We start from the raw sequence: 13,940 nt of genomic DNA on the forward strand, positions 1-13,940 counted from the left end.
TGTTTATACAGTCAGAAGCTACAAAGAAAAAAGAAGAACTGTGTGTTAGGGAAGACTCACAGCACTAACACAGTTTGTCGTTCAGGTCAGTGGCAGTCCAGACTTTTAATGTGAAGTGAAGAGACATCGTGACGGGCAGGGGATAAGCGAGGGAAGGGACAGAGACACAGTTGACTTCCACATCACTGATCATGGGAAAATGGAGACACCAGGCACGTGTGACGGGAAAGTTCAGACACTGTTGTTCCTGAAGGAGAGATGACGGACGTCAGCATATTCTGACCTGACACCACCAGAGGAGACCGTTTACTGTCAACAAAAACACTGCCTTCAGCAACCTACATTTTTCAATTTTCAGTGGTAAAACTTGAAGCTGACTCGCCTTAACACAGAACACACATAAACATGTACATACCTGTGGTTCCCAGCAGCTGTGGAGAGTAACCAAGTACACTGATTCAAGCATCATTTTTTCTTCACTGTAATTCAGAAGCAAATACACTTTTTACTCCTGTCGGTGAGCAGTCAAACAGTCCATTGGAAGAATATCCCTAATGAATTAAAGAGCTAAAATAATAAGCTCTTGAATTCATCAGGGAGACTCAATAGGGGGCCATATTGATGGAGGATTTTCCACAACCTGGTAATGCAAAGATTTTCCTTATAACTGATCAATAAAGCACTTGTAATTGATAATCCAACCTGTTTTCCATGATTCCATTTTTATTTTTTTAACAACTTTAATTTACCAGAGAGAAATCCACTATTCTTGCTGCACTGTGGGAATTCTCCATCTGTTTAAAGAAAATAAGGCGTTAAGGATGTCATTTTAGTCAGAAATGTCTTCTTGATTTTTCAGACTTGTCTTTCGATAGTTTCAAGTATATTTTGCTGGCATGTTTTTACTTCAGCTATTGAATGCAGGGCTTTTACTTCTAGTGAAGTATTTTCAGATATATATTGTTACTTTTACTTAAAGGACCTGAGTAATTCTTCCACATGCTTAAGGTTCTGCTACTGAAGCTTGTTGAGCATAAACACGACACGTTTCACTGTGTTTACGGTAGCAATGAGCGTGAGTGTGCGGACAACAGAGCTGGTTGGTCACATTGTTCTGTGGTATCATCCGTTTGGATATTTACGAGTCATTTCATTTAAAATCATAAATAAATAAATTAGTGACTTGTAGAGGTGCTGTGACAGTTAGTATGTTAATCAATCAGCCAATTCAAATATTACTTGGCAATTATTTTGATAATCAATTAATGGTAATTTTAAAAGTTGTCAAAAGTCTGACGAAACCAGGTTCCAGGTTGGAAACAGCTGAAACAGAAACAGTTTTAAAAAAAACATCTAAATCAACTTTAATGGTTTTTTTCTCTCATTTCATCAACAACAAAAATTAACAATAGAAAAAACAGACAGACAGAGTCAGGTCCCAAATCCAAAACACCAGAGTGTGACAGGATGAAGATGAAGAAGAAGAAGAGAGGGATGACAGAGGGAAAAGATTCACTTGTCTGTCAGTCATCAGTCCATCACTGCTGCTTCAGGACGGAGAGATGAAGAGTTTTATTTCCTCCTCCTCTCCTCTCTCTCTCTGTTCCTGTCTCTGTTCTCTTTATTCCTTTCTCTCTCTCGTTCCCTCTCCCTCTCTCTCTTCTCCTCATTCTCCCGCTCCCTCGCTCGCTCTCTTTCCCTCGCTCTGTCTCTCTCTCTGTCCCTCTCTCCATCTCTGTCTCTCTCCTTCTCACCATCTCGGTATCTCTCCCTCTCACCGTCTCTGTCTCTCTGTCTCTCCTTCTCTCCGTCTCTGTATCTCTCTCTCTCCCTCTCACCATCTCTGTCTCTCTCCCTCTCCCTGTCTCTGTCTCTCCCCCTCTCCTTCTCCCGGTCTCGGTCTCTCTCCCTCTCCCTCTCTCCGTCTCGGTCTCTCTCTCGCTCCCTCTCTCCGTCTCTTTTCCTGCTTTGAACGTCCATTTTTCGTCTCCTCTCCTCCTCTTGCTGCTGCTTTTCTTCGTCTTCTGTTCTCTCGTCTCGTCTGCTCCGGCGGGCATCCCCACGTGCACGCTCATGCTCCTCCACCTCACGCGCACGGCCTCTCCTGTCGTTCCTCGCCTGCTTCTCGTCGTTACTGTCATCCTCCTCATCTTCGCTGTTCTTGTGTCCGCTTCGCTTCTTGTCAGTGGGCTTGTCCTTCCTCTTCTTCTTTTCCTTCTCTTTCTTCTTCTTCTCCCCACTTTGTTCTTTTCTCTTCTTCTTCTTCCTGTGTTTGGTGTCTGAGTCTGGAGGACAAGAGGAATAAATAATCACTCATCCATAATCATTTTTACTTGTGTTTCTGCAGGTTTACTGGGTTGAATGCAGTTCAATTCACAATCATTTCAGTATGATAAAAATTCAGTAGGGACGATACAGTCTAGATGTATGTATTATTATATCATATTTTTCCAGTGCTTCCCAGCAGTCAATTATTCCTAATGATATAATTAAATTAATTAATACAATCTATACCTGCATAAGCATCAGAAAATGGACGGATGAATTAACCAAATTTGTAAAAAAAAAAAAAATTAATTAATTTAAGTTCAAGTTGCTAAAATCAACTTGTCAGTCATGAGTTTATTATCTTCCCAGGGACTGTAACAGCAGCCAGTGACAATGTTTGCTTCAAGTCTGACAACTCAGACTGAAACTCCACAAAAAGAAAAGTTTAAAGAGCCTGCTGCAGCATAAGCCGCTGTCAAAACAATCCCACTTTGACTTTATAAGAGTCTCCAGTCAGATACAAAAAAAAAACCCATTCGGTTTTACCCAGAATCCCTGAGGCAGCAAGGTACCCGTCCTGCACACAGGGACATATAGTAGATAAATAAAGATGTACCTGAGCTGCTGCTGCTACTACTACTGCTGGAGGAGGAGTCCGAGTCTGAGGAGTCTGAATCTGAATCGCTGGAGGAGTCTGAGGAGGAGTCGTCAGATGATGAAGAGGAGGATGAAGAGGACGAGGAGGAGTCGGAGGATTCCACTTCTTGGTTCTGGGTCATGATCATCTTTGGAGCGTTCTTCAAATGTTCCCTCAACTCGTCCCTGAGAGAAAGTGAGAAAACTGTGTGTGAAATATATGTATGTACACACTGAGGGGACAATACAGCGTTAAACTGATAACTCGATAACACTGCTCACTGTCTCACCATCACAGTCACAAAGATTTCTCACTAATGCTCCTGTGGCTGAATTTTAAATCCCTGCAGCCACGTTCAAAAATGTGACTAATGCCCATGGTTTTGGAATCATGTATTTCAATTCTGTCACGTACTATAGCTATAATGTCCAGGTGTCCACATACTTTGGGCCACATTGTGTAAGTGTGTTTGTATGTGTCTCTTACGTCAGTCCTCCCAGACCAATAGAGGTGAAGAAGTTGATGGCGAAGCGAGTGTTCCTGGGATTATCACGAGGAAACAGGCCTTCAAAGAACGGCTGCAGAGTCCTGAAAAACACACGCAGTGGTAGAGACTCGTTCATCTTACGAACATGAACACAAAACTCTGTACTCTGTGTGATAGTGTGTGAGTGTGTGTGTGAGATAGTGTGTGTTCGTACGGGTCTTTGAGTCTCTGGTTGAGTTTGGGGAGGCCCATGTAGGCACAGAGCTCCTGGAAAAGGATCTTCACAAAGATCCTGCTGGACGACGTTGTGGTCTCCTCGCTCATCCTGATACACTCCAACACCTGGTCGAGAGACATTCACGGGACACAGCACAGAGAGAGGGAGAGAGAGAAAGGAGGCACAGGATGAACTATAAGGAAATTCAATTAGAGAGAACAACCAGCTTCATGTGTGTTTAACATGAGTTTGGTCAGCATGGAATGGATTTAATGGATGTATGTGTGTGTGTGTGTGTGTGTCCTTACACTCCAGGGAACAGAGTCTGTGTAGAGCAGGTGAGCGAACAGTCGGGCCACATTTCTCAGTTTGTTGGTCTCTAGACGGTGAATCGTGTCGTACTGCTCCGAAAAAATCCCCTCAAAACTCTCCATGTACTCCTTCTTCAGCAAACAGAACCTCTGAAAACACACAGACACACACACACACCACATGTTAACAGTTGCTTTCAATCCGTCCAAACTCTTACATGTAGTTCAGCAATGTTTCAGACGTTTCAGGTCAGGGCTTCTAAAGGTGAACGTCACTATCATGTTCTTACATATATCATAATGAGAACATGTCTGTGTGTGCCTCACCCCGGCGAGCAGACCAAAGAACTTTTCGTAGGTTCTCTGTTGAGCGCAGCAGTCCAGGATCATGTTACACAGCTCCTTCTGTTCACACAAACATAAAACAACTTATTAATACATTTATACAAAAATCACACATCGTGTTCATCAAAGTGTTGTGATGTAAATAATGAGTCGGTCTGATGAAACCTGGTGGCTTCAATCCCACGTTGTCAGAGGTAGAAACTAACAGTGTTGTGACACCAGTTAGTAAAACATTTAAAGGACCAGTGTGTAGGATTTAGTGGTATCTAACGTTCACCAGGGAACAGCCTGTCCTTCACCCCTCCTTTTGCAAGTATGTAGGAGAACCTACGGTGGCCCTCAGGCAACGTAAACACACATACAACTTTTCATAGTGATCTCCTCATAAGCTCAGGACACACTTGACTGACAGTCAATGGGTGGTTGGTGTTTAATAAGAGCCATACAGTGTAGCTGACTTCTTATTTTGAAAACATAAAATATCTCCGAACACTCTGGATGTTTCTTCACGTTTTGAGCTTCGCGGTCAGCTGTGATCTGTTTGGACCCTCTAAGAACTCAGTGTTAAACGGGGTCAAAGTTCAAATTATTTGAAGTGGAGAGCAGCAGTGAGTTGTAAAATCCCAGTGGTGGGTTGCATCCAAAGTGCTGCCAAAGCCAGGTTCAGCATCATCGCGCCACCTTAGGGAGAACAACAGCTCGAGCTAATTTGTTTTGATCGTGTGTGATGTGTAGAGAGCAGCTGTGACGACAGTGTCTGTCTGGTACAACACACACACACGTTCAAACACTAACCTGACCCATTTTTCAAATGCATCTCGAAGCTAAGTTTATAGTAAAATCCATCTTATGTACCTTCCGAGTCTCAAGAGGTGTTTTCCAAAAACACTAACTTCAGACGCCTTTAGAAACAACTGTGGATTAACAAGTGCCTCCTTCCTGCTCATAGGAACACAAGAGCCCTAAGACGGTCCAGATTCTGCAGGAGGAACCAAAAACTAACCAAACTGACACACAATCGCACAAAATAATGATTGAACCTTTGATTTGCTCATTGATTTGTTGACTGATCTAATGATTTCTCATCATCTTCCTCTCCCTCTTCTCGACTAATACGTTAAACTCATCTGCTTATTACACATTAAGCTTAGTTTTTATAATTATAATCACATACGAAACATTTCTATTGTGTTTACAACATCTGCGACTTATGTCTTTTCACTCTAGGTATGGCAGTATTGCTCGGTTGGTCCACGACCTTAGTCCAGACTGACATATCATCATTAAATTTTGAACAGACATTCACAGTCTCCAGAAGATGAATCCTTCTGATTTCGGTCATTCTCTGACTTTTCCTTTAGCGCCACCATGAGGCTGACATTTAAATGGACATTTATATAAGTGTTCATAGAAATTATTAGAAAGCAAATGCTTTCAGCATCTGAGACCGACAGCTATTGAGAAACGAGGCCCTTGCAAGTCGAGAAGTCGTCATCTTTCTTTTTGTTCAGATCAGTGAACATGAGACACTTTCAGATTTCTTGCTTTTAAGCTTCGTGATTCAATGGAAGCATATTTACTCTTCAACAAACACCTCAGTGAGTGCGGCTGCTCGGAGAGTTTGAGACAGAGGCTGTGGGAAAAATATGTCAGAGGACAAACATCTTCAAAGGGTGACTCTGTGTGTCGGTGTGTGTGTGTGTGTGTTTTCCAGCTGTTGTGTTGAGTGATTCAGTCCTGATGCTGATGAAACTCTGTCAGACAAGGTCACCAGCCTCTAACCTCTCTCACACTCACACACACACACACACACACACACACACACAGATTCTGCCTTTCTGTCCCATGAAGTAACAGGTAACTTCAATGGGCTCCACTGGTTTTAGCCTCAGTCTTTTAACATGACTTAATGTTTGTATGTAAACACCTTCTATAACAAGGGCCCGTCTTTTTAACATTTTAACAGACATAATCAATGATTGTCGGTTACAAACGAGACGCTGCTTTTGTCCACCTGTGTCCGAAGACGTGTGGAGGAGCCACACATGATCAAACAGACAAGCTGGTCCTCATAAAGATACAAACAACACCACCAACACGGAGCTGACAGTCCTCTGACACATGATGTTTCTCACAGTGCCCCCCCCCCCCCACACACACGGCTGACCCGCAACTGTCAGCGTCTGAAATCAGCTATTACTGTTACACAACCTGGCCTCAGGGCCACACACACTCAAATGTGAGATAATAACAAGAAACAGACACACAGACAACATGTTAATGCTACTGAGGAAACTACAGTTTTTTCAAAGCTGGATACAATAACCAATCTTAAAAATGGAAAAATGTGAAGAGTACAATAAATATATGTTTTTGGAGGATTAACGAGTTTGTAATTCTAATACAACACCAGAGTGTATTCCCAGAATCTGGGAAACTGTGAAGAAACGTGTGATGTTTGACGATGAAAATAATTGTTAGTTACAGCCCTGTTTTTTTCTGTAGAACAATTAACAATAATCTCATCTCCTTATTGACAAGCATGTACAGGTTACATTAGAATACGATCACATAATCTTGGACTAATCAACAAGCCCTCAGACTCCACTGTTTAAAAAGATGCCAGAAGATAGACAGGCTGCTAACGAGGCTCAAGCGTTACATACAATTAGTGTTTGTTTTTTTGCTCACTCATAACAAGTCCCTGTTAGCATAACGAGCCCCATATGGCTGATTAAAATGTGCCAGTGTACAGTTAACAGCAAGCCGATGGAGAAGACAATGTATTTCTGCAAGTTAAGAGGCGTCTCTAGTTCACAGCCAAAACTCTGTATTATCAGCTTAAATTCCAAAACAATAACAAGATCATTTTTGTATCAATCAGCCAGTGTTATATCAGCCACAGATACATCATGCATCCCTACTTAAATTATTGTCTCAACTGCTGCCGTTTAATTCTCTCGGTCGTCTAATGGTCGATTTTAAGTCTAGCTGCAGTCACTGATGACGACTGTACTGAGTGTGAGCTTGTTTTATTCATCCATACTTCACAGCCACTTGTGCTTTCAGATTTATCCTGTTTGGAGAAACTCAGTCCTCTGAGGTAGAAAACAGAAAAAGAAGAGTTTTCACATTTACCCCCATTCATGTGTGTGATTGCACCGCTGAAGCCTTTTACATGAGCCAAGTGTGTGTGTGTGTGTGAACTCACCGTCTGGCTCTCAGGAAAGTCCATCTTGATCAGTTTGTGGGCGCACTCCTCGAAGTCCAAACTACAGAAACAATCAATCAATCAATCAATCAATCAATCAATCAGTCAGTAACCGTACGTCAGTGAACTCATGTCTGACTATGTGTGTGTATGTGTGTGTGTTACTGCTTGTGTGTAAATTTCCCAATCTGTTTCAGTGTTTTATCTTGCTCTCCAAACCTGTGAACTCTTCTTCAATTAAACCATGGTAAGTAGGCTACCCACACACACCCACACACACCCACACACACACACACACACACACACACACAGCTTTAAATATTAGTCCAAGTCCATCAAATATAGCAGGAGCTGTAAATAACTGCCAACACCCTGAGAGGCAACTGAGTCACTGACAGTGTGAGTGTGTATTTTTAAGAGTCCGCCTCACTCTGTGTGCGCGTTCCTGTGTGTGTGTGCGTACCTGGACTGTATAGCGAGGTAGATGGTTCTTCTGAAAGCAACCAGGTTGACTTCTGTCTTATCAAAGATGGTGACCTTCTCATCTGAGAGAGAGAGAGAGACACAAACAGAGAGGGTATCTTCAAGGTCAGGCAGGATGCTGTTTGGCTGGTTGTGCTTTATTTTAAAATCAGGCTCATATCAGAATATTTAACAAATAATAAATATGAGAAAATAATATCAGAATATTAAACAGTAAACGTGATCAGTGAGGTGTCCTTTAAGGTTAGAATTTTTATTAATGTGAAGTCAAATCATGTTTTTGGTACTATTAACGGTTGGCTCTTTTCCAACAACAGCCATTCAGTGTCTTCACATTCAGTAATTACCTCTCTATACACAGTAGTTTTTATTGTTAGTGGTGGATCCTGTCATTAAAGTGCAAGGGCCAACGCACACACGGCGCACTAGCAGGAACTGATGAAGCATATAATCCAGAGTTACAGACCTCATTCAGTGCAGACATTCTGACTTGTTATATCAGGAGAAGCAGAGGTGGAACAAATTTCGATGGCTCAGTTCCAGTAAACTGTGTTGTCAGCTGCACCTGTGCTTTTTCTGCTACCACAAGCTGAAATGTCTGCTGTGATCTCATTCTGACTCACTGTTCTCTGTTCAAGATCCTACAGCCAAATCAGAGCTGCATTAAATTATTGCTAATTAACTGATTAGTCGGTCAACAAAAAGTAAACAGCAACAATTCTGATAACTCCCGTTTTTCTTCCAGCCAGAAACTGTATTCAACATATTCTCTGGTTCCAGGGTCTCAAGTGAAGCATTTGCAGCTTTTCGTCTTCGCACAGCATCATGTGAAAAATGCTCATCAGGCTGATGGGTCTGTCTCACCTTCTTCCCCCTCCTCGATCTCATCTTCATCTTCTTCATCTTCGTCACTGCCATCTCCCTCCTCCCCTGAATCGCTGCTGCCCTCGTCCAGGATATCTGTCAGGAGGAGGTGACAGTGGATTGGTTAAAACTGTGAAAGAGGTGACAGCTGATTGGACAGGGTGTGATGTTCATGCACATTCTCACCTCTTTTGATGGTTTTGTATTTCTCCTCGTTCTCCAGGAAGTCTGGGTCCATCTTAAACACATCTGAGTGAACACAAACACACAGGTTAGGACAACTATATACATACTTACCCCCCCCCTTCCTCTCTAGGACCTACTAAGGATATCCTCGGGGTTGTACTCATCATCCAGTGGCAGCATGTGGGTGAACTGGTCGTCCTCGTCTACCAGGTCCAGGCCCTCTGGGATGACCGGGTGATCTTTGAAACCGTCCTTCCTGATGGCAAACATCACCTCAATCATGTACTGAACCCTCTTATCAATGGACGACTCGTGGAGGACGTTCCTGAGACGCTCAAATATGGCTGAAAAGAGAGAAAGAGAGAGAGACATAATTTGTAGACACTTTTCTGATCAACTGTGCTGACATGTGATATCTCTCTTGTATTTTTAGTCCTACAAATCCAATAGTGTTTAGTTTAAGGGATCAGGTTGAGCTGGATGAGTTCAGAACTTCAGTCTAAAAATATTTGGGGTTTTTTTTTTTGCTTTTAGAGGTCACACAGTCTGAGAGGAAGCTCTGCCTGAGAAGACAACTTCAGAGGAAACAAAGGCCCTAAAGCAATAATGCTGTTGTTTTCCTTTCCAGCGTTTCCATTGTAAATGATCAATCATGGTGATATGATAATGAGTTAACAGCTGTAGCTGCAGTGTACCGTTGATTCCACGGGGGGAGACCTCGGTCAGTTTGAGTCCACATTCCTTTAGGAAGGCGATGGTGACCTCCACACTGTCGTCAGTGGGTCGCTCCAGCAGCAGGGTTAGCATCTCCAGACACAAAACCTCATGGGCCTGAGGGTGAGAGACACCGCAGCAGACACAGAGAGAGAGAGAGAGAGAGAGAGAGAGAGAGAGAGAGGAAAACACACCTCATTAGAGCTGAGCATCAACACTCAAACCTTCATCAATATTAAAGTCAGATGGTACTACTTACCACGTTCTGGTTGATGAGGTGAGCCACAAATTTTGAGGCTGTCAGGCACTGTTGCTGGAAAACAAAAGACAGACTGGTTTTAATGCCACTGACACAAATGCTACTACTACTACTACTATTGCTAACTACAGCTACTACTAAACAATAATTAAAACATTAGTAAATTTAATGTCACTGTCATAGAAACAGAATTTACTAGCCCGTTCAAATCTTCCACAGAAATACACCTCCAGATGAAAACATGAAAACCCACAATTGATTGAATTTAGTTGGAAAGCAGCCACGATACACTGTGATGCAACACTTTTAAAATCAGAGGCAAATTTATCAATATCTGTCCTGCTGTCTTCAGATGGCTGCAGGGATTTAATGAACCGAAGAAAAATACTATGGGAGCACTGCTGGCGCTGGTTGTTGTGCCTCTCGGAAAAGAGAGCCACGCATCTATTTATGTTTATTTGCGTCTTTTAGGACTGAAAGTTTATCCACTATATAAATGATCGGCCATCCACACTCAGCTGATCCACAAATCATCACAGTTTACTAAAACTACTAAAAAAAGGTACCTTAAGGTTGCGGCGGTAGCTCCTCCTGAAGGCCAGGATGAGGCGTTTGAGGATCAGCTCTCCAATCTGAGGGAACTTGGAGTTGATGATGGCGACGACAGCAGCGTAAACGTGGGTGAAGATCGGAGACGCTGCCTGAGCCTGCAGTACTGAGCGAGCCAGCAGACCCCTGACAGACAGACAAGAAGACAGTTACACAGACAGGTAGGCAGTTACAGCAGAAGTCAGGGACACAGTCAGTCAGACAGCACATGACCTCCAGTCCCTATAATCAATCACAATAGTCAGGATCAATGACTCTGACAAAGAAAAATAAAGCAATTGATGAGAGTTCAAAAATGGCTGATAGCCCTTCGTTGTACTATATGAGCTTCTCTTGAATCTGTAAGTTTTAAATTTAATTTACATCACTGAATGTGGTTGTTTATGAGTATGTGTTTTTGTTCACCTGCCCCTGACGATGTTCTCCTGCAGCAGTTCCTGGATGATGTTGACGATGTTGGACACGTTGACTTTGTTGATCAAACCGTTGATGGACTTCTTCAGAGCCTCCCAGCTCATCCTCTGATAGGCCAGGCTGCAAAGGCGAGCGGTCATCAGTAACGACATGCACAGGTTAAAGGTCGTTTTTAACAGTCAAAATTTCAGTAACACATCTTAGCAGTATTTAACTGATATTCACTAAATGATAAAGTAGAATTAGTATTATTTTCACTGTTGGTTTTGAAGTTTCTATCAATGTCGGTGTCACGCTTCTAATTTTAAATCACAATTAAAATGACCTGTTGTGCTACTGATGTGTTTAGAAAAGGCTAGATTCTCAAATATCAAGTTCTATCTTTTGCTACACAAAAAAGTTGGATTTGTTTTGTTACTGCATTGAGTGAAATAACTATATATTTTTTAAAGTAACAAAAGTCTTAATTCCACACCCAATTGAACCCTTAAAACCCTAACAGTAAAGCAAACACACTCATACCTGCTCTTGTCAGTGATTTGCTGCTGCATCATGCGTAGCTTGGCGGGGGGGATGTAAGCTCCACCGGTCCTCGTCAGGATCGGGTCGAGCTCCTCCTTCTTCTTCTTGACCGGAGGCTCATCGGCCACCACCGGCTCCCCGTCTCTCGGAGGGGAAGCGGAGCGGCCGCGTCTCCTGTGATCTGACTCGGCATCCCGATTGGTCCGCCGTTCAAAACGCCCGTTCCTGTCGTCACGGCGATCATCATAGCGATCTCTGGATGCAGCAGAGGAAAAAGACAATGAGACAAAAACTTGTGTAGAATCAGTAACACTACATTTAGTATAATCAACTTTATACCCCGGTTTCACACAGTCTTTAAATATGGATCCTTTTATTTTAAAGCAATAAAAAGTCACTTACAGAAATGACTACAAGCCAACCACAAGCTATGTGGCTCTCTGTGTTTGTGTGTTACCTTGCATAGCGTCCTCTGTCGTAGCGCTCCCGGTCTCGATCTCTGTCTCTGGACCTGGATCTATCTCGCCCCCAGGACCTGGATCTGTCTCGTCCTCTAGATCTTGATCTCTCTCTTCCCCTGGATCTATCCCTTTCTCTGGACCTGGATCTGTCTCGTTCTTGGGATTTGGACCTGGATCTGTCTTGTCCCCTGGATCTAGATCTGGATCTATTTTTCTCTCTGGACCTGGATCTGTCTCTCTCTCTGGACCTGGATCTGTCTCTCTCTCTGGACCTGGATCTGTCTTGCTCTCTGGACCTGGACCTCGATCTGGATCTCTGGAACAAAGAGACAAACATAGATAAAACTGATTTGGATCGACGTGCATGCAGGATGGACTTGGACATGAGCTCCACAGACGACACTGGACCAACAGAAAAAAAAATGCTGCCAATTTCAAAAGTCTGGCTTTAGCTGAAAAGGAGAAACAAGGCAGCTCCAGTTCAACTTAGAGTCAGTCTAGGTCAGTTTCTACATTACGTAAAAGCTTGTAGGTACCTGGGGAGTTCATGTCAAGATGTCTAAGACATTAATGGACACACAGTTCTCTTCTATTTGTGATTCTGTCAATCATCAAGCTGTGTTTTTATTTAGAAGAGATGTTTTTCACTGAAGCAGGCCAGATTACTTTAACTCCAACAAAGCCATGGAAGCCAACACTGCAGACCAGCCAGCTTTGTGAGACCAAGATATACAGAACTGCTGCTGCTGAAACTGTGCATTTTTCCTGTTGCAACACTTCAAGTGGCCACTGGGACAAATAAGCAGCAAGGCTGAGCGACGGCCCCATATCCAGCTCACTTTCACTACAACAGCTACAACACAACAGCTAGCCAAGCCTTGTTTACAGATAACAAAAGGTTCGCCAACTAACACATTATAATCTGTTTAACGTGTGAAAAAGAAAACATGTAAAAAAAAAAAAGGAACAATTTGTGCTTTCTGTGTACAGAAAAATAACTATTTTGATAAGGATTTTCCAAAAAATCTAAAACCATTCCTTTAGCAACTCCAGCCTCAATGGTCTCAAGAATATCAACCATCACGAGAAATAATAACAACACATCAGTGGCCATGTTTACATGTACTGCAGTAATATGACTAATGCAAAACCTGTGATTATGAGCAGCTGCGTCGTAATCAGATTTCTCCTCTGCAATATTTGTGAGATAAGCCTGTGTTATTGTGTACATCATGGTCATAAGACACGTTCTAAAGATATGCTGAAAATAGGTTAACTGAGACTCTATTGAGACTTGAGAGTACTGGAGGGGCATTTTTAGTTTCAGTTAGACTTCAAATTTAATTATTTTGTTTCACATTTCTACTTATGCTGTATGGTAATTATTCATTCACATTCACAGATATAAACATTTACGTGGCTAAAAGGATCAGGTTTCTTCCAACATCAATCCTTCTTAACCCTGAACCTGACTGCAGATCTCAGGCTTCACAGCTGCAGGAGGCTGACAGTGATCAGTGCATTTAAACACAAAAATTGCCAGTAACACCCACATTAGTCCTTGCTTACTTTGATCTGGGCCACGCTGCTCCTAATCCTCCTCAGTGCCCCATGATGTTCATCCTCATCATCACTGCTGCTGCTGGTGTCTGAGCTGCTGGAGGCAGGACTCCTGGAGGGGCTGCGGCCTGCAGGACTGGCTTGAGGGGACGGCCTGTCTTTGGGGCTTCTCTCGACTGAGCCGACCTGTTGGGGCCTCTCTGCTGCTGGAACTGGCTCATTCTCTGAAGGTCCTGAAGAGAAGACATGTATGTGGACATTAAAACTACAGCGACTACTACTTCCCCTGCCACTGTTACTACAACCACATACAGTAGCCAGTTTTACTCACCGCTGTGTTCTCTCTTCGCTGGACTGGGACTTCGACTTCTGTCTGGAGAGTCCATCCCTAA

General features: G+C 42.9%; 2 protein-coding genes across 2 annotated transcripts in view; both read right to left on the reverse strand.

Annotated features, from left to right (window-relative positions):
• The window catches only part of znf385b (zinc finger protein 385B), a 53,979-nt gene extending 44,082 nt beyond the window's left edge, over nucleotides 1-9,897 (reverse strand). Inside the window, exon 1 of the mRNA XM_041056581.1 lies at nucleotides 9,870-9,897. The gene's annotated coding sequence lies outside the window, so the exon portion shown is untranslated. The remainder of the gene's footprint in view (nucleotides 1-9,869) is intronic.
• On the reverse strand, nucleotides 1,343-13,936 carry cwc22 (CWC22 spliceosome associated protein homolog). The gene is made up of 20 exons (XM_041056584.1): nucleotides 13,880-13,936; nucleotides 13,558-13,781; nucleotides 11,985-12,304; nucleotides 11,528-11,782; nucleotides 10,997-11,125; nucleotides 10,549-10,717; nucleotides 9,983-10,036; nucleotides 9,705-9,840; nucleotides 9,147-9,353; nucleotides 9,010-9,072; nucleotides 8,824-8,919; nucleotides 7,940-8,021; nucleotides 7,477-7,537; nucleotides 4,248-4,325; nucleotides 3,918-4,070; nucleotides 3,607-3,734; nucleotides 3,392-3,493; nucleotides 2,885-3,090; nucleotides 1,839-2,285; nucleotides 1,343-1,685 (listed from the first exon to the last, which is right to left on the reverse strand). Exons 1-20 carry the CDS (start codon nucleotides 13,932-13,934, stop codon nucleotides 1,573-1,575), a joined length of 3,078 nt encoding a protein of 1,025 aa, XP_040912518.1. The 5' UTR covers nucleotides 13,935-13,936; the 3' UTR covers nucleotides 1,343-1,572.
• Nucleotides 13,937-13,940: the final 4 nt, after the last annotated feature.

Source organism: Toxotes jaculatrix, chromosome 15 (genome assembly GCF_017976425.1).
Source record: "Toxotes jaculatrix isolate fToxJac2 chromosome 15, fToxJac2.pri, whole genome shotgun sequence".
Lineage (NCBI taxonomy): Eukaryota > Metazoa > Chordata > Actinopteri > Toxotidae > Toxotes > Toxotes jaculatrix.